Genomic DNA, 27,700 nt, shown 5'->3' on the forward strand with positions numbered 1-27,700 from the left:
ATGATTGAAGATAAAGTTCCGCAATCAAAGGAAGAATTTGGTCTTAATGGCAAGAGTTCTTCAGGTGAGGATAACACATTTAAATAAATTATAGTATGCATTGTTGGCAAGATGGACAATTTGCGGTTTTTTGACAAGTCGATTCTCGCTGTGTCAGATTCTTCGAAGCCTTTTCCTACGAAACATGTGACATCTTTTGATTGGGCAAAAAAAAAAGAGCTGCCGTGAAACTATCTCTGGTTTAAGGTACTGACTTCTCTGAGAATAAATCAAGTTTGCTTGACCCAGAAGCGAGCTAGCTATTTAAGTCGATTTGTATCATGTTACTAACGTAGAAGGCATCTTCGTATTGTTTTTGTTTGTTCATATGTATGTTATGAAATGTTTTTAGCTTTGAACAACAGCGCGGAATGCACATCATCATATTGAAAACCAGTGGTAAAAAATCTGTCTTAACGCTTTGTGGAATTCCTTCGTTGTGTTTGGTTTTCGGAAGCTCTTACCTGATTAACGGATACATTTGGAAAAAGTACCATTCATTTTTTATTCTACTTCAATCGTCTTCATGAAAGTTATAAACAGTAACTACCATTGAATTTTCAATATCGACCAAGTTCCACAATGCATGCTAACACTCGGATAACTTAATTTCTAAACTAAGTAAAGAAAAAACGATGAAAACATAGAAAAAAAACCATTGAAGAGCGGAATCAGTGATAACTCTGCAAGTTCTGAGCCGCATCAAAAAGCCTTGAATTATAGAAAAACACTTTGAACAGTGACGTTACGCGTTTTGTTTTGAAATTTCATTTTCGAATCTTGAGAATGTCATTTGACTCCCTCCAAACTTTCCAGCGTAATTCTGTTGATGTCTTATCGTGTGCTCTGTTAACTTTCCGGTACACTTTGAGCCGAAATCCATGTTGTCTTCCCAATTAAGGTGTCTCGTTAAGTTCCCAATCGATTTAAATGTTAACTACTTGTAAAGAATGCAAGACAGCAAAAAGACAGCTTCAGCTGTTTCCTGTGGAATCCGAAAATTGATAATAAAAATGACGTACTAAAATATATTAACGTCGATGACAATTTATTATTGTAACGCAGTTGGTTTGATTCTGCTCTTCTGCTTTAGATATGTCAGAAAGTAAAGTTTCGGTAATCCAAGAAAAACTGGATTTGGATGATGAACTTTCTTCAGGTAACAGAAATAAAACAGCAAATGAATTGTAGCATCTCAAGTTTGTTACGTTTTCAGAAGGAAGATGACCTGTAGCAAGGAGCATATGAAAATAAAGACTGAAACAAATGATCATCAAGTGAGAAGCAAAATATAAACTAGCAAAAGCCGTGAGTGAGATGAATAAGTGTACTTTATATTTTGCTTAGTATCCCTAGACTTAGAGAAATGTCAAGTTGCATATAAGGAGTCAGATGACACTGGTCACGAATCAACAGGTACAAGTAACAAATGTTAGCTGAATGTGTAGGACCCTATGTCGTAAGGAACATTTCTGATAAATTTTTGCAAATTGGTGAACGTGAGTTTAAAACTAAACAAAATAATTCACATTCGAAGCGGCTACTTCGTGGGACAAATGATTATATTTTACTAAATGGATGCTCACTATGGTTACAGCAATCGTTTTTGTGATATGACAAGAAAAAAACAAATTATCCAACCTTTAAATTGTTCAGTTTTGATTGTATTTATCTTTTTGTTTTCCTTGGACAGTCTGGAAAGGACTGAATGGACTGAGTTAGTCGCAGTAGGTTCGACAATATTGATGCGAAAAATTTAGAAAAAAATTGTTAGCAAGTTCAAACTAGCAATAATCAAGAAATCAAAGGAACTTCGCACATTTTGATTTTTTCAGTTTCAAAAAATTTTTTCGGTATTTGAAATCAAAATATTCGGGAAAAAACCAACAAATATCTTAAAAGATCAAGAATACAAAAATAATCATCAAATATTCACATTCATAGCAAATGACACTCACTTGTTATTTTTAGTTAACAAAGCAGCAAAAGTTAAAGCAGCCGATGGAAACCAAGACTATTCTGACTACAGTTCATCAGGTGAAAATGAAAAAGAACAGTTGTATCTCTGTACGTACTGTATACTTTATGCTGTAACTCGCGACAAAAGTTCGCCCTTTTGATGACAATTAATTATCTTGTCAGTAGAAAGATCAAACATAGCTTTTTCCATAAAAGACAACACACGATGAAACACAAAACAACGGAGGAGGACCTGAGACTGATATCTGAAATCTAGTAACAAGAATGATAATAATAATACTAATAAAAATATATGACAAAAGTTACGATGACGATCATAATAGCAATGATTACTATAATGGTACATGTGATGATAATAATAATAATAATAATAATAATAATAATAATGACAATAATAATGATTGTAATGAAGATAATAAAACCTGCCTTTCTTTTCTATTTTTGGACGACGGGAAAGGTGAAGATTTGTCAGCAGGAAAATTAAAGGATTCAGAGATTGGAAGTTCAACAGGTACAGAATGGATTCATATGTACAGTTTAGAAGAATACTGTGATCATAAATCTGGTTCACTGATCGAATGTTAGTGTGAATGGAATCAACAGTCAACCGATCTATTTCAATGCTTTAAAGCCCCCAAAATTCGACAGGAATGAAAAAAGTACAAAAATTCCTCGATTATTTTTCTTAAGGTAGTGTATTGGACGTCATATTAAAGGTGTGGCATTTTGGTTTACCTTTCACCATTTAACAAGGCATCATCCATTTCAACCAAAAGAAAACACTTGATCACAACCGAGTCTTATGTTTCATTTCTATGTTTCAGGCACTATAGGAGGTAAAGTCTCAGTAATCCGAGTAAAACTGGATTTGGGTGGTGACCTCTCTTCGGGTGGGAGGGATAAATAAGTTAGACGAGATAACATTTCAAATCAGTAGCCATTGCGTACAACAATGTAAATGTTGTTCTTTCCTATTTCAAGGTCAAATCGTAATTAAGAAGGAGTCAGATGACGATGATGGAAACTCAACAGGTGCAGGTAATACTGAAATGTAAAGACGGTAAGAAAGTTTACAAGCTTAAATTTGAAGGAGGATTATAAAAAAAAAACAAAACAAAATAGTCATATGTATATGAGAACGATCCTTCGCAGTAAAGCACTATTTGAGCAATAGTGGAAATCACACCTGAAAAAAAAAAATTTCAGGCCTGTACGGGATTCGAACCACTGACCTCTGCGATACCAGTGCAGCGCTCTACCAATTGAGCTAACAAGCCAACTGGGAGCAGGCCATCATATAAATTCGATATAAACCCGTAGATGATAAATCAAACAACAACAAACATATGAAACATATGTGTGAACTGCGGTTATGAGACGTATATGAGAACGATCCTTCGCAGTAAAGCACTATTTGAGCAATAGTGGAAATCAGACCTGAAAAAAATTTCAGGCCTGTACGGGATTCGAACCACTGACCTCTGCGATACTAGTGCAGCGCTCTACCAATTGAGCTAACAAGCCAACTGGGAGCAGGCCATCAAATAAATTCGATATAAACCCTTAGATGATAAATCAAACAACAACAAACATATGAAACATATGTGTGAACTGCGGTTATGAGACGTATATGAGAACGATCCTTCGCAGTAAAGCACTATTTGAGCAATAGTGGAAGTCAGACCTGAAAAAAATTTCAGGCCTGTACGGGATTCGAACCACTGACTTCTGCGATACTAGTGCAGCGCTCTACCAATTGAGCTAACAAGCCAACTGGGAGCAGGCCATCAAATAAATTCGATATAAACCCGTAGATGATAAATCAAACAACAACAAACATATGAAACATATGTGTGAACTGCGGTTATGAGACGTATATGAGAACGATCCTTCGCAGTAAAGCACTATTTGAGCAATAGTGGAAATCAGACCTGAAAAAAAAAAAATTTCAGGCCTGTACGGGATTCGAACCACTGACCTCTGCGATACTAGTGCAGCGCTCTACCAATTGAGCTAACAAGCCAACTGGGAGCAGGCCATCAAATAAATTCGATATAAACCCGTAGATGATAAATCAAACAACAACAAACATATGAAACATATGTGTGAACTGCGGTTATGAGACGTATATGAGAACGATCGAATTTATTTGATGGCCTGCTCCCAGTTGGCTTGTTAGCTCAATTGGTAGAGCGCTGCACTAGTATCGCAGAAGTCAGTGGTTCGAATCCCGTACAGGCCTGAAATTTTTTTCAGGTCTGATTTCCACTATTGCTCAAATAGTGCTTTACTGCGAAGGATCGTTCTCATATACGTCTCATAACCGCAGTTCACACATATGTTTCATATGTTTGTTGTTGTTTAAAATAGTCATATCTTATAAAACTAAGCAAAATAACTATATTGCAATTTTGGCATTGCTCCACACAATTTCTGTAACTTCAAACCAAGTTATAATTGTAAGGACTTGTTACTTCACCTTTTCACGTGACGTGAGTATAATTGTTGAAGTGAGTAAGAAGCTGTTAAGAGACAAGAGGAGTGCCCATTGGATACCAGTTGCATGGGTGTGACAAGTTCAATGTCTGAAATGTGTACTTGATCACTGGTCTCCTATCTTCTTATTTCACGTACTATGACGAACTAAACGTAAATTTGTACTAAACTAAACTATATACAGTAATAGTTCTCACCACCTCTACCCCGTCTAAAACTAAACTTATACTAAACGAAACTGAGTTAAAGCGAATTAGGCAAGCAACCATTCAGATGCAGTAATTTAAACTTAATCAAGATTTCACTTAATTTAACTTAACAAAGACACATCTTTTCGTCGTCATTTTTAGGGGCAGACAAAAGTGAGGCTACCTCAAGTGATAAAGGAGTGGATTTTAAGGCTTCTTTTTCAGTAGCAGGTAAGTGAGAAAACCGAGTTAAATTATCGTCGGTAAAGGACTGACCTTCTTTAAGATAAAATACATTCATAGTAATAAAACATATCCGAAAGACTCCATGTAATTAGTTGCTACACGACCTGGGGACGGTAGGCAATCTCATGATAATGATAACAGTTAGTAGCACTAATATCGATGAAAATGGTGACGACGATTATTGAAACACTTATTCCTTTTTTTTAATTTAACCCTCAGAGAAAACTCAGGTTTCATCATCTGTAAAAAAAAAAAGATTTAGCGATCAGCAGTTTCACAGGCACAGAATTAATTTGTGTATATTATGGGAAGACATTAAAATCATAAATTTGGGTTGAAAATTTAAAGTTAGTTTTAAATGATTCAATGATCTAATTCTTGAGAACTCAAAGGTAATAAAAAGCAACAATATTTAGCGAGAACTGAGCCAATAGAGTACTTAATAATTTTTCCTGGTTTATACTATTTGACACTCCATGCAGAGTCAGGGGTCACATTTCGGCAATTTTTCATGCGTCATTGTTGCAATGCAAGATCATACATGCTTGTTTCATTTTTATTTTTTGATACCGCGGAGGGTAAAGTTGCACCAAGCCATAAAAAACTGGATTCGAATGACGAGCTCGCATCATGTGGGAGAAATGAGACAGCAAATGAATTTACCTCTTCAAATTTCTAACCTATGACTACAAAAATACGGTGGCTTCAAAGAGACATAAAGACTTAGCAGCTAAATAGCAGCTAGCTAAGTCGCAAAAAAGTAGCAAGTCGCTGCTAAGTCGCAAGAAAGTAGCAGCTAAGTTGCAAGTGAAAAAAAGAGAGAGAAAAGTGTGTGTCCCTTTGAAGCCACCGTTAAAAAAAGACCTAGTTTTGATTTGAATTAAACTCAAACAATTGAATCATCACGCCGGACTTTTATTGCGACTTATAGTAGATATTCTCCTTTACCATTTCAAGGTCAATTTGCATTCAAAAAAGAATCACATGACAATGATGGCAACTCGACAGGTACAAGTAATTATTTCAAACTCAGAATGTAAGCTTAAACCTGTAAGAAAGTAATGAGGAAAAATTTCACAAACTAGTAAAGTTTTCCTTAGTTTCTACTTAATACCACGCAAAATGACTATATTTCAATTGTAAAATTGTGCTGCACAATTCTTATAACTTCAAACCAAGCTATTTTTTTAGTATGAGACCTAATTACATTAAACAATTTCAAAGTCTTCCTCACAACTCGTTTCATGATATTACATGTGCATTTAAGCAACTTAAAGCCGACAAGAGAAACGTTGCAAAATCAAACAAATGAGCTCTTCGAAGATTGCAAAAAGACTGAAAAAGTTTCTTTGGGCAATATTTAGGATAGAAATAAAAAGGAAATCATTTTACAGCCTGAATCTGCATGATAACCACGCGTTTCAGTTTCTAAATTTATTTTAGTATTTGAAATTGAAATAACAAGGGAAAACCCCTTAGATATATGACAGGAACAAGTTACAACAATTTTTCCGTATTGCATTTTGATACCAATAATTCTTACTATTGCCCTTTTTTTTTCACCGAAGAGGGGCAAGCTGAATTAGCAGAAAAAAAACAACTCTTTCCCGAAAACAAACAAAAAAAAAAAAGAATAAATTAATTGTTATCAATATGATTTATTGATTAAGAGTTGGTTTGATCTGAATTAAACAGTCAGCTGCATCAAATTCATTTCCCTTTTTTCCTTTAATGCTGTTATGCTGAAGAATTCAACAGCAATAAAAAGGAAACAATAGGAAAACCCTGGGCAAAAAAAAAAAGCTACTGTTTTTGTTATCGTTGGTTTGTTGTAGCCATAGACATTTTATGTCGTTTAGACAAAGGCGGGTTGTTAGCTGTCAGAAATTGTCATCCTTCATTATTTTCAAGCAGTTTCCAAAGCATAACCTAATGTGTTTCATTCTTTCCTATTTTCTTGGTACATTGGAAGATAAAGTTACAGCTGTCCAGGAAAAACATGATTTGGATGATGAGCCTTCTCCAGGTGAGAGAAATAAAACAGCAAAAAGATGGTAGTATTCTAAGTGTGTAGCCACTCAGTTTTACATAAGCACCATAAAAACAAACACATGAACAAGCTGAACACTAAAAGAGTTCTGTGAAATTTCTGTTCTTAGCCATTTCAAAAAATCAATTTTCATGCAAAAACCAAAAGGTACAAAAATTAATTGTACAAATGAATGAGTATAAGCCTAAACAAGGGGCGGATCTAGGGGAGGGGTGTAATGGGTGCACACCCCCCCTTCCCCCTAAATGACCTGCGCTCTTACAATGTAACTCCACAGTAATACAAAATCTTCTGTATCGTTTACTCTGTATTCTAAGCAGTTCACATAATATTATTGTCTAGTGATAAGCCTGCTTCTTGGTTGTTCGCTTCTACAATTTTATTGCGTCACCCTTCAGTTACGTCATTCCGTAGTGGTACACACCCACCGAAGAGAAATCCTAGATCCGACCCTGCTAAATCTCCTCGAAATCTGTTTAACCAAGCAAAACAACTCAATATATTCCAAACGTAAAATTGTTCCGCAGAGTCTTCTTAACTTCTGACCTACCTATTAAGTTTCATTGCTTTCCATACACCTCTTATCGTGAGTCGATTGGATGACTTTTAACGTTGTAGTAGTAGTAGTAGTAGTAGTAGTCTTTATTTCCACAAGATAAAAAATACATATCTTATGTTACAATATTTGAGTAAAAAGTATATATAAAATATCTAAATATATCTAAAATATAAACTCACACAGCTAAATTGTATTTAAAAATTAAGCGATTAATGAAAGAGTTCTTGAATCTACAAAATAATTGATCTACAAAATAATTGATCTACAAAATAATTGATCTACAAAATAATTATTTTAGGTAACCCTTCAAAACTGAGATCAACTGGGGTTAAATGAGCAAAAATTTTGCAACACAATTTGGCCTTTCGACAGACTGAAAACAGATTGAGTGAGTAACAGAAGGTCAGTCTTTAAGATAGAGATGAGGAAGAATTCTTTCACATCCCACTGAGCTCTATTTCAGTATAAAATATTTCGACACTGTGGGAAGAAACAACATGGAATGCATTGGAGGATGAAAAACTGAAGTTACCACAAATCCCAACTGTTTTAAATGTTAACATGTATTGGTATCTTAATAGGCAAACAGGCCGATATGGTAACTGATGGTAACCTGTCTGTTGCTGAAAACAGTTCATTAGGTGAGAAGGAAAAATAATGCTTTATCAGACTTTATTTATGATTAACGACGACTAGAATAAATATTTTGTGAACTATAATGACTGTAATGAGTAATCCGAATACTTTTGGCATATCTACTGTCTAGAAGGCCAAATGTGCTATCATAAATTTAGTCCAAGAATTCTTCTTGTGATCCAATAGCACTGAATTTGTCTATCACGATAAAAAAAGTAGCATTACAGGACATTACAGACAAAATTTAAGAATACGTGACAAAACACCAATCTGTGAGAAAATTTTCGTTGTCATTTCTTTAAAAGACGGAAGTAAGGGTGCCTCCTACTACTAAAGTGAAAATGCATCGATCTTTTTTGCTGCAAAAGACTTGCAGGTGTTCTTTTGCACCGGGAAAGGAAGAGAACCATAAAAAAATAAAAATAAAACATTCATTCATGAACAAAAGTAAAATGGTGCGGTGTACAAGGTCAGCGACGAGAAGTGGTGATGCCAAAATCACAAATTTGAACATCGACTAACGAACCATTTTGTTTACCGGGACTCTGCTCTATATTTAACCTGTGACACGATTAACGTTATATCAGAGTGAGAGGAATAAAAAAAATGTTATAGATTATTAGTTATTATACCATTATCAGTACCCGATTTATTCTAGTTATCAAAGAGACACAAACTGGGGCAGCTGAAGGTAAGGCGGCCCTCCCTGACGACAATTCACCAGGTGAGAAATTGATTGTTCATCAGCTCTTTGCTTTTTCCATAAAAGTAGGAGCACAAAAGCTCGCAACAGCGGAGGAGTTTGTCCAAAAATCATTTCAATAAAATTGATACCCTGCTAGCCAAATCAGAACAGTTGTGGAGTAGCATATCAAAATATATAACCGGTAAGTGGAAAATTATTTTCTAAGACATGTAAAAGATATCTTTCATATCTTCGTTGTGATTTTAGAGAATAAAACTTCAGGTGATGAAGATGTGAATCCCGACGATGACCCCTTAGTGGGTAAGTGAAAAAAACTGATGTGTTCCACAAGACGTAAGATAAGACAATTTGTGGTCCGCCCGTACTTGTCCTCTTACACGTGGAAGTGAAACTTACAGTTCAACTGTAGCTATTGCGAAGCAAAACCAAAGCAACCACGGATTACTTTCGACATTTAATTGAAAGTTTCTCCGTCTGGACGTTACCAAAGAGGAACCAAGAGTTAGAATATTTACTTTTGTAGTAATCAGTCGTTGTAATATCTTTGGTTTTCTTATTGTCCTTTTTTTTACGGTATCATTGTTGTCTGTTTTTTTTTTTTTTTTTTTCAATTCCTCTTTCAATCAACAGTAACTACCCGTCTACTTGTGATTGCATTAGTATTTATATTTTCCTCCATTTCAACAAATTAGAGTCTAATGAATAGTTACAAGTAAAATAAAAGGATGGAGAAGGGCATAACATAGCAAGCTAATTAGATGCCCTTTACTTAAAGTAAAGGGCATCTAATTAGCTTGCTATGTTATGCCCTTCTCCATTTCTCCAATCCCTTCTCCAATTGCATTTTTTCATGCAGTAAAAGGAAGCGATACAAACCTAAGATACAAACATTAGATACAAATATAAGAGAGGGAATAGGAATCACGCCTTAAACAACAAATATGTAAATAAAACATGGTCAGAGGAAGACATTAATCAATACTTAGAAAGGAAATTTAAGAAAAGTACTCTTTTAAAAGTTTTTAGTGGGCTTCTCCCTTATAGATATAGGAATATCATTACAATAGTAGGACCCTATAACTGTTGGAAAGAATTTCCTTACATTTATTCTGATGGGGCAAGGGTCCATAAAAGGAGCTTGTCCAGACTTTTCAAATTGCGAAAAAATATGCAGTGTCTAAGAAGTTAGTGGATCATAAACAGTAATATTGTGGTGTTCCTTGCATTTTTAGTGATCGCAAAGAATTTTCTGAAGCAGGGCAACAAAGAATACAGACAAGGAGTTTCTCATAGTGCTTTACAACTCTACACCGAAGGACTTCAGCTAAACTGCAAAGATAATCAGTTGACGGCCAAACTCTACAGTAACAGGGCAGCAGTTCATTTTCATTTAGGTATGGGATTTTAACGTAAATTAATTCATTGTTCAGACAAAATTTCTTCCGTGAAAGGAGTCATGTGGTCTCATTTTAGTCTAATTGTTCTGAACGATTATCTATCGCTTCAATTGAGTTACAGGACATCCAGTAACGCCGATTTCTTGGGAGCCACTGACGAAAATTGCAAAATTTCGTAATTCATTTTATTTTACCTAAAAGACAACTTTGATGAACCTTTAGATGAAAAATTTATATTGAAAAGGTCTGTTGCACTTAGCCTTCTCAGAAAAAATTTAAAAGTTTAAGATAATGCCTTCTTATAACCCTTTATATCTGTCGCGGCAGCTGTTCAGCGGTTCGCATTGCATTTATATCATAATGGCCCGAACTCTTTTCAAACTGGAAACGCCGTTAATGGTGGTCCAAAATAGAGAACCAGAGGAATTAAACTACAAGGATAATGCTTCAAGAGAATGTGTCTTATAATTTATAAATATATATATGGCAGACCTTGCTATGGGCCTCTCTCTCCTTTGTCCCCTTTATTTTACCTCTGCGAAAAATTCACTATTCAGACTCAAACTTTACAACATAACAAAAAATTTATATTTTCAATGAGATAAAAGGACGATTTCATAGCAGATTACATTTCAAATCGTGATTGCTTCACGTTGTGGTATACGAAGTTACCGAAGTAGAGATGCCGCGGTGTAAACTGAATGCACTCCCGATGGTTATAAGCTGTATGCCGTACATAGACCCGGCCGTAATGGTGGAGGTACAGCTTTGATTACTCGCTCAAATATAACTGTCAAGCAGGTTGTTACTCCTACGTGGTGCTCTTTTGAACTCTCAGAGTGGATTGTCATCAATGGATCTTCTCGCATACGGCTTGCCATCATTGTTACGACAACGCAGACCATTTAGAGTTTCCTTTAAAACAAATCGGTTCAGAGATACTTTCATTCCAGCAAGCGCAAGACATTTTAACTAACATTTATTACAATTGTATATGTAAATTAGTTCCCTTTTAGGTTTGATTTTATTGTATAGTTCTATTACATAATTTGTACACCTTTGCAATTCAGCCTCCAGCTGCTATTAAGGTATTCTTCTCAATAAACGTCTATCATCCATAGACCTCCTTACTCTACAAAGCATCCTGTAACAATTTCTTCCTTTGTTTCCGAATTCTCCCAGTACCTTGATTCATTTGTCTTATACACAGAGCCCATATTGTTAAGCGGTGACTTTATCATCCGTGTTGATGTCCAGGATAATCCCAATGCGGAATCGTTTCTGGATCTTATCGATTCTTTTGGACTTGCTCAACATGCGCACTTTGCAACTCACGTTCAAGGACATACACTGGATCTAGTTATTACCAGAAAAACGGACAGTATCATCCAAGACTCACCGAATTCTGGCTCTTTTTCATCCGACCATGCGACTGTATTGTTTAACTTGAAAGGTTTCAAGTCAGAATCCTCTGCCAAGGCAATGTGGTTTCGGAAAAGTAAAATCGATTAATCTTCCCAAGTTTAAGAACGATCTTCGAAACTCAGAATTGTTGCTAAACACTCCTAAACACCTTGCTGGTCTCGTTAACTGTTTCAATACTACTTTGAAGTCCATCATTGACAAACACGCTCCTTGGCGGAAGAGAACCATGATTCAAAGAGCTCAAGCTCCATGGTTATCCCGGACTAGATCAGATCTGTGAAACGTGACCGGAGGATAGCCGAGCGTAACTGGAGGTCTACAAAGTCTGCATCTGATAGGAAAACATTCAAACCTCTTGGGAATAAAGCTGTCTTTCTTATGAATAAGTCTCGTTGCGAATTCTACACAGATTTCATCAGTAACATTTCTGGCAATCAACGCAAACTTTTTGCTGCTACAAAGAAACTGTTAAATCAACCAGCTGAAACGCCCTTTCCAGTACACGGCGACAAGTTAGCCTTAGCGAATGACATGGGGTCGTTCTTTGTCTAGAAAATATTGGATCTTCGTGTTAACCTTGAAGCAACTAAGAATTCTTCCAGCTGTATCAAACACCATTCTTCTCATTGTTCTTCGTCCTTGACTGCCTTTTGCCGTGTAGACATAGACTATTTGAGGAAACTTGTGCCTAGAGCGCCAACAAATCTTGTTTACTTGACCCTGTTCCTACTGTAACATCATGAAAGATTGCCTTGATGAGTTACTTCCGATATTATCAACCATGATAAACTCGTCGCTTGAATCTGGATCTTTCCCTGACATTTGGAAAGACTCAGTTGTTACACCATTCCTAAAAGGACAAGGTCTTGACTTGGTCTTTAAAAAATTTCGACCAATCAGCAATCTTTCCTTTATTTCAAAATGGGTTGAGAGAGTGGCAGCCGATCAGATCCAATCCTACTTAAATGAACATGATCTTTTTCCCTCACTGCAATCAACCTATCGACAGCACCATAGTACAGAAACCGCCCTACTTAAAAGTCAAGAATGAAATTTTGACGAACATGGAAGATCAGTGAGTCACGTTGCTTATGCTTCTTGACTTAAGCGCCGCGTTTGATACCGTTGACCATCAAATTCTCTTACATCGTCTCCAACCTGATTTTGGAATTTCAGACTCTGCACTTAACTGGTTTGAATCATTCCGCTCTAACAGAACCCAGCATATCTGGAGTTCTATCGAATATCTTCAATCTTAAATTTGGAGTTCCACTAGGCAGCTGCCTCCGGCTATTATTATTTTCTCTCTACGCCAGCAAGCTTTTTAAGACCGTAGAATCACATCTTCCTAATCCCCATTGTTAGGTAGATGACACACAACTGCAAAGGCGTAGCCAGGGGGGTCCTGGGGTGCCCGTGATCCCCCTTGGTAGGCCTTCTTTGGAGCAAACAACCTACAACATTCAGGTGATGAAAACGCCATGACAATATCTTGGCCTGCCCACTATACTCTCACTGCTCATCCCAAAACTGTAACATTAAGTAAAACATGCACGGTGTGGAGGTCGACATGACAATCTGGTGAGTAGCCTCTGTGACCCCCCCTTTGAAAACTCCTGGCTACACCCCTGCAACTGTACATCGCGTTTAGACCAGGAAATGACATGGAGGAAATCGCTGCCTTAACTGCCATGGAATCGTGTATTGCTGATATTAGTCAGTGGAAGTATACGGATAAGTTAAAACTGAATTCGGAACTGACAGAATGTCTTTTGATTGAAACACGACAACAACTTCAGAAAGTCAGTAACATTAGTAACTTATCGGTTGGCAAGTCCCAAATGGCTCCATCAAATGAAGTTCGAAACTTAGGAACCTAGTTTGATTCGAAAATGAGTATGCTAAGTCATATCAACAGAACCTGCTCATCTGCATTCTATTATCTTTACAACATACGTAGAATTAGAAATTATTTAAGTCGTCCAGTCACTGAATCATTAGTTCATGCTTTTATAACCAGTAGAATAGATTATTGTAACAGTCTACCAGATGGCCTCCCAAATTCACATATCATGAAACTCCAACGGATACAGAATGCCACTGCTCGGTTGGTCACTGGATTACCAAGATACTGCCACGTTACGCCATTGCTTTTCCATCTTCATTGGCTCCCGATTAGTTACCGTATAAAGTTTAAGATTTTACTTTTGACATTTAAGTGTTTATATGGTCTGGCTCCTAATTATTTGATTGATTTAATTAGCATCAAAAAGCAATCCAGGTACTCTCTTAGGTCAAACGAGTCTTTATTACTCGAATTACCTAGCACCAAGACCCGTCCAACCCTTGGCGATCGTGCCTTCCAGTCAGCTGCACCTTATCTCTAGAATGTATTATCTTCCACAATTCGCAACATAAAGACATTGGACACTTTCAAGACTGCTGTCAAAACTAATTTTTTTAATTTAGCTTTCAAATAGGTTTAACCAATTTTTACTCGGTAATTGTTCCCTTCGAGTGCATAGGTTCGTAGGTTTTATAGTTCTTATATTTTTAGTTACTTTTAACATAAACTTACCTTACGATATTGTGAAGCGCGACTGAATATATCCACATAGAGGTCTGCGCTATATAAATTTAAATTATTATTATTATTATTATTATGAGGTAGCAAGATTTTTTTGCGCGGGGGAAACGGCCATCTAGGCGTATTTTGAACTTTTCGATTCTTAAGAGAGAGCAAAGTGCGAGAGAACTTTTTGATATAGCTTTTAAAGAATTTTAATCAAAAGTGTCCTTTAGGGAAAATAAAAAGTAATTACGGAATTTTGAGACTGTCGACAGATTCTCGATATTTACGGTCAGTGGCTCTTAAAGACGCCAAATCTTGTAACCTTCATCGGACCGGAAGCCACAGAAAGAGCTGCACATCACTCACGTCTCTCATTTAACGTCAGCGGCTCAAGGTATATGTCCTAATGGTTAAAAAGGGTACAACAAATGGACCAATCATCATCATTATCATCATCATCATCGTCATCATCATCAGTTATTTGCCTTATTTTAACAATAAAAATATTTAATTACAGCGATAACAGATAGAAGGCGAGGAGAACCAAGAAGCCACCGGGCTTATAGGAGAGCCACCTCACTTACAATAATAAATCAAATAAAGAAAAACTGCTGCGAATGTGCGGCTTGGCCAATTCAGTGATCATTTAAGTAAAACCTCTTGAATTTCGTCATAAAGCTGAGAAAGTTTGACGAACGAGTGACTGAAATAGGGAGAGAGTTCCAAATTTTAGGACCTTGGTAGAGAATTGTAAATTGCTTGAGATTTGTACGGCACAAATGCGTTCGATAATTACTGGCTGTTCTGGTACCATAGTTGTGAGTCTGGCTTTTCGTTACAAAAAGATTGAGAAGCAATGGAAAATATCTAAAATTCCTAGCTTGGGGAATAAAAGAGCAGAATGGGCTCGATAGTCTGAGTTGGTGATAGCCCGCACAGCTCGCTTTTGCAAATAATAAATTCTATTTAAGTTAGATAAGCATGTGGACGCCAAGGCGGAGTTACAATAGACGATATAAGGATAAACTAAGGTGTAGTACAAAGTGAGTTTGGTTGTAGAGGATAGGGAAAAGCGGGACCTAAATATAATACCTATTGATTTAGCGATTTGTTTACATACATAGCTGATATGGTGTTTCCAGTTGAGATGATCGTCAATATAGACCCCATTATTATCAAAACTTTATCCGTATATTCACTCCCTTTCCGTAAGAGGAGATTCGCATTCGTATCACTTAGCCGTAAAGGACAAACCCGTAACAGTCGTAAAGAGGCCGGTTGAAAACCAAGCAGAAACTTTCTTTGTCATCCTCATTAAACTAGTCTGACATGAAATGACCAGTCAGTTTCGATTTCCTCTTTAGGGAATTTTAAAGACAGCCTATATGATGCCACAGTTGCTGTTCAATTGGAGCCAACTGTTTCCAAAGCCATAAAGAAAGGTGATTAATGTAGCCATCAGCGAGTATCAATTGTTCTAGCGACGTTGATATAACATTTCCTGCCCCAAATTTATGTAACAACACATCAACATCATTCATAACTCGAAAAGGTCAATGTTTTGTCTTCTCAAAAAAGGCGAAGAACTACTTCTCTGAAAATATCGTTTTTTGTAGGAGCCGAAGCTTGTGTGCAGCTTAAGTTGTATGGTGAAGCAAAGATCTGGTGTCACAAAGGACTGGCCGTATCCTTTGACAAATGCAATTCAAAGTTGATTCATTCAATGATTAAATTGATAAAAATGTTTTCTTAGCTCGACTGATGATTTAATGGATGAATGTTCGGTGGTCTCTCTTAATTTGTCCGGGAGCTCGATACTTTTTCTTCACAAACGCATGATAGGGCAAAGAATACTAAGGGCAGTAGTAGCTTTTGCCACTATTTTCATAGCAAATATAGAAGAGGGGCATTAACTCCCAGAGCACAACTAACTTTGGAAAAAGCCGTCTTTCGCTAATTTTATGCTTTTAAATTTGATCTAGTAAGCCATATAACTAGTTCTTATTAACCGAGCGGGAGGTCTGTATGGGAGAATCTTGACCTAGGTCGCCAGTGCAGACCGAAGGCAGTGAGGTCTGTACCAGCGACCGAGGTCAAGATTCTCCCATACAGACCGACCTAGCTCGGTTAACAAGATCTTTATTATATGGCTGTCTTATATGCCAATTTTTTACATTCTTTGCGCCTTTTTTTCTAGACCGGTCTAGATGCTAGTCTCCTCGCACCCGTTTTTTTGGATGTCACGCAACGCTACCCCAAAAGAACGGCTGCTGACAACCGAACTACATTCCTTTCTCCGAATTGGCCAATCACAGCTCGGGTTCCATTTTCAGGAACCTTTTCGCGCCAGACTCACTTTTTGGGACTCGTCCAATCAGATATCGTTTTCTATCGCGATCCTTATGTGGAAAACACAAGACAAATGGCGGTGCTTGAAGGAACTTTTCGCAAAGCGTCGTCAAAGTTCATAATTTTCGAGCTGAATGCTCACTAGAAGCTTGCAATTAAAAAAGTTTTAGTCGAGAAAGAAGATGTTTTTGTTAAGTTGCCTACAGGATCCGGGAAATCGTTAATATATCAAGCACTCCCGCTCGTGTTTGACCATGTTACCGATGAAAGTGATCATATTATTGTTATTGTTGTTGCGTTGTACCAACGTGCAAAAACACTCGATAATTCGAGCCGATTTCCTGTACCGGTGATAAGAAGCCACGAACATAACTAATCGGGTTCGCTCCAGCTAGCAGCGGACTGGCAAATGAAGAAGTACAAGTAGTGTAGGAGACGTTGGCCGACCTAAATTGCAGTGTTCTCGAAGCTTCGCCCGGTTTGTTGACGGCAAGCAAGTGCTTTTTTCCTCCTCAACTCCATCTGTAGGTCGAAGCAAGCGTTTAGCCCTTGGTCTAGATTGAAAGGCGTCTTGTATTTCCTTTTGTTTATTGATGTAATTTACTGTTTCTTATATATTCTGACTTTTATAATCTGTAGTAACCTCTTGAAATAGTGCGAATAAAGAGTTTCAGTTCAGTTTTTAGCTTCTTCCACTTTCTCAGTTGCTCGCTGAAACTTTAACAACCGCTCAAACAATCTAGCGTTCGTGTCGTTGGCGTAACAGTTGACGTCTATGTTAAGCGTAGATTCTATAATTTCAACCAAATTGTGAGAAGTTTTCCCAAAAATATAGACTCTATCTTTACCAGGGCACAACGATGAACATGTGAAACATTTCGAGCTCTCATTGACAAATTTCTTCAGTGTTTCTCCCGACATGATAGCTAGATCATCTGCCACATCCACATTTTCGCGTGAAACATTACGTCATTCAGATTTTCTGGTATGTCATTGGTCTGTTCAATAGACCGCGACCAAACCGCAAGGACAATGAGAAAGGAATGCAGTTCGGTTGTCAGCAGCCGTTCTTTTGGGGGAGCGTTGCGTTACATCCAAGAAAACGGCTGCAAGGGAGACTAGTCTAGATGCCGGCCAAGATGGGAAAATCTAGACCGCTTTCAATATTGATGTCAGCCAATCAAATTCGTAAATTCGGTAGTTCCCAGTCCTTGAGAGACACAGCCATGTAATAATATGGCATAATAACGAATTATGATGATCAGTTGAAGGGTATCTGTCAAGGGACAATAGATTTTCTCGCCCGACAAAAACTTTTAGGCCACCAAAACTAGTTGACGGTATCTTTGAAGTTTGGTGGCTCTTACTACGTAAATTTTGGTGGGTCAAAAAAATCGTTCGCACTAAAAATGGTTTCACGTTGACAGATTTGTTTGCAAAACAAACGGAAGTTCGCGTAGTGCGAACAGGCCCTTAGGGAAAGATACTCTGGAAAAGCAAACAGTTAGACAGCCTAAGAAATATGTGACCTAATCAAACTGCACAAGAGATCAATTCTAAGCCCAGTTATCAAGATTGGCAACTTGTTTATAGGAGAGGTTTCATCATATTCCCAAAAAGGCACTCCGCATGGCAAGCCGTATTTCAGTCTCTAATGGCCCGTTTCCAAATTACTTCTAGCCTCTTTTTCAAAGCGAGTCCTGGTTCTCATCTTTTCATATGCATATGACAATAAGGGCCTATACGCACTAGCAGACAAAACTAAAATTGCCCCGAAAAAATCAAAGGACAAATTTTGTCAAGACAAATTTTTGTCTCCTCTGTTGCATCCGCACTAAGAGTTTCGAAGTTGTCAAAGCTGTAAAACTCGGTCAACAGCTAAAAATTAACACCGATACTATATTTCATTGTAATTTATTCAATGAAGCTTTTCCTTTCCCTTTGCTTCGAGTGGGCAGTTTTGGATCCTGTGCCACATCTAGCGCTTCATTGATGGACTGGTAAAGTGGCGACTGGATAATCACTCCACCATAAGGTGGGACGTTCCGGCGCCAAACCTGCTCATGAAAGTGGCGGCTTTAATTTTCACATGGATTTAAACTCTAGTTACCAGGATTCATCTTAATTTGTCTGAATTTGTAAAATACGCGCGTTTCGCAACGAAAGACAATTACTGCAATCTTTTGGTAAACTGAACTCAGTTCAATTGCAACACTGGCGTTAGCGTTTACGGCAAATGATTGACAAGTTTATCACAGTTTTATTTATTTAGTCGATTTTGCCAAGGTTTTACCCACCGACAAAATTTTGTCGGCGGTGCGTTTGAAAATTTGTCCGCCAACCTCGTTCCCAGAGTCTCTCATCTTCCCGCCCCCTGGAGCGAGCAAGGAGAGACCCTGGTTTAGGCTGGTCACGTGTTTATAGAGCAAAAGAATTCCTTAGGGACGAATCGTTTGTTTGCTCGATTTTTGCCTCATATCCTTTTTCATCTTCAAATCGATGCTATCGTTGTTCAGGTAGCCATGTTTTATAGCAGCCTTCAAGTCGGCTATATCTTGGAGTTGATATTATAACTTTAATTTAAAACCCAAAAAAGTCCAGTGTTCAGAAGCGATATATTCGGGCAGAGATGTTACGGCCGTTTTACCTATAGGATATGGTAAATCTTTGATTTTTCATCTTCTTTCTTCACTCTTCTTCAAGAAGTTAAACAGTCAAAGACCTGTACCTTCCTTGTCATTTCGTCCAGTTGTTATTGTTGTTTCGCCTTTGAATGCCTTTATTAAAGATCAAATAAGAACGACCACCGGCAGCCGTAAGTTTTTTTGTGACTAAAGTGAACACTGGCACGTCAAATTATGTAAACAAAGGAAAGCGAACAGTTACGCGCAATCACGTGCATATATTTTTCCTCTTCTGAAGGAAATAGGCACTAGAAAAAGAGAGATCGGTTAGACGAGCACAAAAAAAAGTCTGTACGAATTTTCCTAGTCATGGACAACATCTTCGCAAACACATCTGACAGCGGCTGAGTCAATCGAAGGTAGCTCATTCTGAAAGAAGTTTGTCGCACTATCGAAGATACAATTGTTTACCCCTTTTCCAGCCAAAGACTGCATTTTCGTTGGTGCTCTTACGAAATTTAGACCGCGACGGCTTCTCTCAGATTCCCTTACATCATAGCCAGGGTGCGTGGCACAGATTGTGATATTTCTGTACATCGCTTCACCGTTTCGATTTAACTCTGACTTCCACTGATCACCGTTTTGAAAGAAATGAAATTTTTCAAGCGTCTTTTCAAGGCCTACATAATAGATGTGGAATAAAATTTTTATTTTCTCAACTGCCGGCCATAAATGTCCTCGGCGGCGGTGAGCGATGCGCGATTTCCTTTTGCATAGATGTTCTTCGAGCAAGATATGTCTCCAACTAATTTAGAAAGCCCGCAACAATTGATATTTACCGTAATGGAAGATTTACTGATCTTTTTGGGCGTCTGCTGAATATTCTCAGTTGACATTAGGTTCGAAGCGCTTCACGTGTAGTTTGTTTTGATTACCAATAAGCTACGCTCGCCAGTGGACTAAGTGGAGAGAAATTCCCACTTATCTGCCCCTCCCTCAAACCGCTAATTTGAAACCTGCTAAAATCTGGAAGACACGTGACCAGCCTAAACCAGGGTCTCTCCTCGCTCGCTCCAGGAGGCGGGAAGATGAGAGACCGTGGGAACGAGGTTGTTTGTCCGCTTCGACCAAAATTGGTAGTCACGAAAAACCATCCGCACTTGTAAAGTGTTGGTGATGACAGAAAATTTGTCTAACTAAATTTTTTTCGCTAGTGCGGATTGGCTCTAAGTTTTCATTCACATGGAAATTAAACTCATATTTGCAAGAATGACTAAGCACTAGGCCTCGTTTTGAAAAAGAGGCCAAAGGTAGTTCGAAATTGGCCTATTGTCCTTCTGCTAAAAACTAAATTATGCACTCACCTTAAGCATTCGATCCCTTCTTTCAGCAATTTCACAGATTTTACTTAACGCTATGAAGATTGACGGTAATAGCAAAAAATTGCGTCGTCTATTAAAAAAGTGTGCAGGTGAGACAATCGCAAGCGAAGAGATGAAGCCACAGCAAGTAAAGGTAAACTTGACAACCACTTCATGAATGTTTATTTTAAAAAGTTGTTAGAAAACCGAAAATTCTGCCGAGGTTGAAATGTGCATCTCGAGTTCAAGGACCGATGTCAATCAATTACATCGGTTTATTAATAATAACGCAGGGGTCAATATTCTCCAGTATCGGATGGCGAATGATTTCGCGTCTATCGGGTGGAAAACGAACAGATGAAGTGAGCTCCCGAAGTCGTTTTTAACCCTTCCTGTTCATGGTGTATACATAAAATCAAAACTTACCGAATTTTGCTCAGCATCCTGGCCACTTACCTCCGTCGCAAAGAGTCTCATTCCTCTTTATTTCATCCCTAATCGATCTTTTATAACTACTAGGAGCTACAAAATAACGTTCTGTTGACAAAAATTATGATTTTTTGCTGGTGGCTAGAGCAAGAGCTGATTAAGAACTACCCATTGCCTTTTTTAGTGTTCGGCCAGGTAACTGAATCGTTTTCCAAATGTCTGCGTCCATAGCAGAATTTTTGGTGCATTGAAGATAATCTTTAAGTGGTTGAGATCCTTGTTGAAATCTCAAAACATTCTAAGTTTTGATTCTTTATATATACTTTGAGAAAATCACTACATAGTTACGAAGCACTTGTCTCCTTTACTCTTTCAATAAAAAATAGCGCATTGTGCGGAAAATCGTTTTACAAGTATCGTTACGGAACTCTACGTAGGATGGCAGGAAATTTCCCTCTCAATATATTTGAAAAGGCGAATTTTAACATATTCTGACCCCTATAAATCGGCATCGGGCGATGGCCTTAAATAGGCTTGATTTAGACGTTAATTTTTGGGATTAGGGACCTGATTGACAACTCTTTCCTACACCGCTATTAAGTTTAGACCTCTATAGGCAAACGAAGGCAAAAACCACTGTACGTTTTCGACTTTTCAAAAGTTATGAGCGCTTGAAACAGCACCTGTAAAACTATTTCGAATCAAACCAAATCCAATTTAGTTCCTTCCTGACTAAGTTTTTCAGTCGACAAAGTTTCAGGCAAAATTATTTTTTACGCGAAATTGGCCGTGTGGAAATAAGAGAGACAGCCTCTTAAATACTCACTAGACTAGTATTGTTACTTTTGGTATCGATATGCATTCTTGGCTTCAAAGGCAAACTAAGTACATAGGAATCAGTTCTCACTCGTGTAAAAATTCCCCTATATGCTGAATATGCTTTGCGCCTCACAGAGAGAGTATCATCCACCTGTCAAGGAAAATTTTGGGACAGACGAGTTGGCTAGGACGGGCCGATTCCTCTGAAGTTACATTCATCTTTAGGAATAAACGGTTCTCTCTCTCCTGAGGCGTCCACACTGCAACTTTTCGCTCAAGAAATGACATTTTGATTTTTTCTAAGTCACCTCCATTAACAAAACATATCTCTAAGCGGTTCCACATAGCATTGCTGTCGTACAAAACATCAAAAAGTGTTTAGCCTGAACGCAGAAGGCGTGGAAATATAGTTACGATCTCGAGGTTATAATTAACAATTAGTCCTTGAAGCGTGCGTTCGAGATAAGATAGTAAATAGCCAACAACGTGCGTAGCACTGATTTGGCCATAACCGATATCGTATTGAATAAGAGCGAGAGGAATATTTTTTTAGATAAATTTCATTAAATACTAAACATTTGGTTGGTTGAGTGGTTGAGTGAACCAATCAAAACACTAGAAATTTTATATATTACGAGATGAAAATGCGATAAATCGATATATTCTAAGCTCTGGAACAAAAGTCTGCCTCTAAGTCACCCCACTTTTTTGGCAACTAGTCACTTTGACGCATATGGGAGCTTTGCCAAAATTGCAAACCAGTAAAAAATTCCAAGGAACTATGTGCTTGTAGATCTTATTGATCAGCCTCAAAAATCTAAGACTTTATGCAAAACCTATCAGTGTTTAAATAAAATTTTTCAAACATAATTTCACCAGAATGACTCAGACTGGAAAGAGAAACATATTGATCTTGAACATAAAAGAGACATCCGACGATATAAATGTCTTATGGAAATTTCCAGAAAAATGGGAGACAAGGCTGGAGAAGGAAAGAGCTATGGAAATCTTGGCAACGTTTATCAAAGCCTAGGACAGTTCAAAACAGCCATGGAGTACCATAAACGTCATCTAGAAATTGTCACAGAAGTGGGAGACAAGGCTGGCGAAAGAGCGAGTTATTGCAATCTTGGCTCTGTTTTTCATAGTCTAGGACAGTTCAAAACAGCCATCGAGTACCATAAACGTCATCTAAAAATTGCCAATGAAGCGGGAGACATGGTAGGAGAAGGAAAAAGCTATTGCGGTCTTGGCAACGCTTGTCAGGGCCTAGGACAGTTTAAAACAGCCATGGAGTACCATAAATGTCATTTAGATATTGCCAAGGAAGTGGGAAACAAAGCTGGAGAAGGAAAGAGCTATGGTAATCTTGGCAACATTTATCAAGGCCTAGGACAGTTCAAAACGGCCATCAAGTACCATAAACGTCATCTAGAAATTGCTAAAGAAGTGGGAGATAAGGCTGGAGAAGGAGCGAGTTATGGCGATCTTGGCAACGCTTATCAGGGCTTAGGACAGTTTAAAACAGCCATCGAGTATCATACACGTCATCTAGAAATCTCCAGAGAAGTGAGAGAGGAGGCTAGAGAAAGAAACAGTTATTGCAATCTTGGCAACGCTTATCAGGGCCTAGGACAGTTCAAAACAGCTGTCGAGTACCATAAACGTCATCTAGAAATTGCTAAAGAAGTGGGAGACAAGGCTGGAGAAGGAAAGAGCTATTGCAATCTTGGCAATTATTATTATGGTCTAGGACAATTCAAAACAGCCCTGGAGTACCATAAACGTAGTCTAGAGATTTCCATAGAGGTAGGAGACAGGGCTGGAGAAGGCGTGAGTTATGGCAATCTTGGCAACGCTTTTCAGGGCCTAGGACAGTTCAAAAAAGCCATGGAGTACCATAAACGTCATCTAGAAATTGCCAAAGAAGTGGGAGACAAGGTTGGAGAAGGAAAGAGTTATGGCAATCTTGGAAACGCTTATCAGAGCCTAGGACAGTGGAAGACGGCCATAGAGTATCATAAACGTTACCTAGAGATTTCCAAAGAAGTGGGAGACAAGGCTGGAGAAGGAAAGAGCTATTGCAATCTTGGCAATTATTATTATGGTCTAGGACAATTCAAAACAGCCCTGGAGTACCATAAACGTCATTCAGAAATTGCCAAAGAAGTGGGAGATAAAGTTAGTGAGGGAGACAGTTATTTCAATATTGGCAACGTTTATCAGGACCTAGGGCAGTTCAGAACAGCCATCGAGTACCATAAACGAGGTTTAGAAATTGCCAAAAAAGTGGGAGACAAGGTTGGAGAAGGAAAGAGTTATTGCAATCTTGGCAATGATTATGATGGTCTAGGACAACTCAAAACAGCCATGGAGTACCATAAACGTCATTCAGAAATTGCCAGAGAAGTGGGAGACAAGGCTGGAGAAGGAAAGAGTTATTGCAATCTGGGCAATGCTCATCAGGGCCTAGGAGAGTTCAAAACAGCCATGGAGTACCATAAACGTCATTTAGAAATTTCTAAAGAAGTGGGATACAAGGCTGGAGAAGGAAAGAGTTATTGCAATCTCGGCAACGCTTATTACAGTCTGGGACAGTTCGAAACAGCCGTCGAGTACCATAAACGTCATCTAGAAATTGCCAAAGAAGTGGGAGACAAGGCTTCAGAAGGAATGAGTAATGGCAATCTTGGCATGGCTTATCATTGTCTAGGACAGTTCAAAACAGCCATCGAGTATCATAATTGTCATCTAAAAGTTGCCAAAGAAGTAGGAGACAAGGTTGGAGAAGGAATGAGTTACTGCAATCTTGGCAATGCTTATCATTCTCTAGGGCAGTTAAAAACAGCCATCGAGTACCATAAACGTTATTTAGAAATTTCCAAAGAAGTGGGAGACAAGGCGGGAGAAGGAGCGAGCTATGGCAATCTCGGCAGTGATTATATTCGCTTAGGACACCTTAAAACAGCCATAGAGTACCATACACGTCATCTGGAAACTGCTAAAGAAGTGGGAGATAAGGCTGGAGAAGGAGCGAGTTATGGCAATCTTGGCAACGCATATCAGGACTTAGGACAATTCAAAACGGCCATGGAGTATCATAAACGTCATCTTGAAATTGCCAAAGAGGTAGGAAACAAGGCTGGAGAAGGATTGAGTTATTGCAATCTTGGCAATGCTTATCAGGGCCTAGGACAGTTCGAAGCAGCCATCGAGTACCATAATCGTTATCTAGAAATAGCCAAAGAAGTTGGAGACAAGGCTGGGATTGCCCAAGCTCTGTGCAGTCTTGCTCGCAGCCTTGAGGATCTAAGCTGTCTTCATAGCGCTCTCGACTACTTTGTTTCGAGTGTTAAAGTCTTCAATGAAATTCGGGCTAGTCTTCAACCTAACGACGATTGGAAGATATCATACCGAGATGCTAACAAAGCAGCATACAAAGGTATTTTGCGCGTTCTATTGAGCCTGGGTGAGCATGTTAAAGCTCTTTTTGCAGCCGAGGAGGGACGTGCCCAAGCTCTGAGAGATCTTGTCCATTTGAAGTATGACTCTGGTGAAGTTTACTTTTGGCTGAGCTCTGACAAGTTCTCTGATTGCCTTTCGATGAAGAAAGTTTCATCACATGTTGTTTTTATAGCAATGAGTGGACCTTACATTGCTTTGTGGGTTATTCTGAATGGGGAAGTCGTCCAATGGAAAAAATACCACGTAAACAACTTTCTGTATGAAGACGATTTAGAAGTTTACATTATGTCTTTGAATAGGGCAGCTCTCTCGCAAATTGGTGCAAGGGCTGCTATTGAATGGAAAAACAGTCCTACTGAGGTGTGTCGAGATGAAAAAGAAGCAAACGATGGTTCTCCACGAGTCGCAACTACAAATGCCTTGAGGAAGCTTTATGACATCATAATTGCTCCTATCGCAAATCTGGTTGATGGAAAAGAGCTTATTATTGTTCCTGAAGGTCCGTTTTGCTTAGTGCCCTATGCTGCATTGATGGATGCAAATTCAAGCTATCTGTGTGACTCTTTCAGGATTCGAGTTGTTCCATCCCTTACTACTTTGAAGTTAATCACTGAATGCCCACCAGAATGTCACAGTAGAACCGGAACGCTACTTGTGGGAGATCCATGTTACAAAGGAGCCCTATATCAGGGTAAACCGTTGAATCAGCTACCGGGTGCTAGGAAAGAGGTAAAGATGATTGGAGAAATACTTTGCATTACTCCTCTCGTCGGGGAAGAGGCGACAAAGTATGAGGTGTTGACGCAAATCTCCTCAGTTTCCTTAGTTCACATTGCAGCACATGGTAAAAAGGAAACAGGAGAAATTTTCCTGGCACCATATACAAAGAGGGCAACCTGTGAAGCTCAAGAGGAAGGCTATCTGCTGACAATGAAAGACGTCTTACAAGCTAGACTGCGAGCAAGACTGGTTGTGCTAAGTTGCTGTTACAGCGGTCGTGGGGAGGTTACGGCCGAAGGTGTGGTTGGTATTGCGCGAGCATTTCTGGGCGCTGGTGCTCGATCCGTTCTGGTAGCCCTGTGGGCCATTGACGACGATGGTACTCTGGAGTTTATGAAATATTTCTATGGCGCACTGGCTGAAGGAAAGAGTGTCAGTGAAGCTGTCAATAAAGCCATGAGGTGCATGAGAGAATCTGAAATGTTTACCCAAGCGAGGTACTGGGCACCCTTTGAACTCATTGGGGATGACGTAAATGTGGAATTAAAAGAAATTTAGGTGCTATCCATCGTAAGTTCATCTAGCAATTTTTTTTTTAAGATGCCGATTATTTATTCTTCCTTAGTTTAAGAACACTTGAATTAGGACTTAGGCGTTTTTCGAATTGCCCTTAGGTCAAACTCAGATCTATGGTTTTGAGATTCTTTTTGTTCTTTCAGAGATAGATAGTGCACAAGCAAAAACAAAAAAGAGACTTTTGTCACGCATTGATGTATTGCACTGGATGCTTTTAATGCTACAATACAAACTTTTTCTTTAGTAAAACATTTATTACCCAAGGAGCTGTTGAAAAATAGATTAAGGATTTTAATGTATCTCCAAATTCTCGGCTCATCCATTTCTCTTGCAGGTCAGTTCTTTTGAATTTCTGTACCGACAAGACGAGATCCCAGACGAGTGGGATCTACCTGTGAGTATCCAAACCAACATAAGGAAGCAACAAATTCAATGTTACTCGGTGTTAAATCAGATCAGTGAAGTCGTTAAAAAACTTGCCGTGAGGCTATGTAGATAAGAAAATTTAGGTGTAATAACATCAAGAAGTTACATGCATATAAAGTTTAAAACTTTTTTCGGTTTTCCATGGCATTCAGTTTTGTGAATTTAAACTAATGAAGTCAGATGACCGACTTGTGACAAAGACATTTTATTTACGGAAAGTTAGTGGTTTTAAACAACGTTTATGAAAAGATACGCGGAGAATGCGTTTTTTCAAATGATCTTCGTAGGCATTACAGAACAAAATTTAACTAAATAATAAGTTTATTTATGAGACGTTTTTGTCATGTAATCATATATCGAGTCACGGATTTGAACAACTTTTTTATATCTTTCAGAACAGCTCCAAGCATCAGCTTGATATCAACTTCAACTTTAGTGTTACCAATAGTCTAAAGAAATGCTATCTTTGAATGTTTTTACTCGTTGTTAGTCGTGCAAATCCCTACCCTGTTTCATGCATTTGGATTATAAATATATTTGAATATGTTCTGACTTGTTGATGAATAAGTTAATTTTAAATCTGTATGCCTGTGCCAGTTTCGAAGTAATGTACTATTTCATCGAAGTAACAATTTGA

The 27,700-nt window shown here is 38.3% G+C and overlaps 1 protein-coding gene across 1 annotated transcript; it reads left to right on the forward strand.

Annotated features, from left to right (window-relative positions):
- On the forward strand, positions 1-26,635 carry LOC111329728 (uncharacterized). The gene is given in 19 exon segments (XM_022934493.2): positions 1-64; positions 1,133-1,198; positions 1,387-1,455; positions 1,696-1,766; positions 1,875-2,076; positions 2,477-2,530; positions 3,001-3,057; positions 4,866-4,934; positions 5,907-5,957; positions 6,922-6,975; positions 8,140-8,199; positions 8,853-8,918; positions 9,147-9,200; positions 10,133-10,294; positions 15,659-15,736; positions 15,911-15,978; positions 20,690-20,782; positions 23,053-26,616; positions 26,618-26,635. Coding segments are annotated over 19 exon segments (4,920 nt in total).
- Positions 26,636-27,700: the final 1,065 nt, after the last annotated feature.

This window comes from Stylophora pistillata, chromosome 10 (assembly GCF_964205215.1).
Source record: "Stylophora pistillata chromosome 10, jaStyPist1.2, whole genome shotgun sequence".
NCBI lineage: Eukaryota > Metazoa > Cnidaria > Anthozoa > Scleractinia > Pocilloporidae > Stylophora > Stylophora pistillata.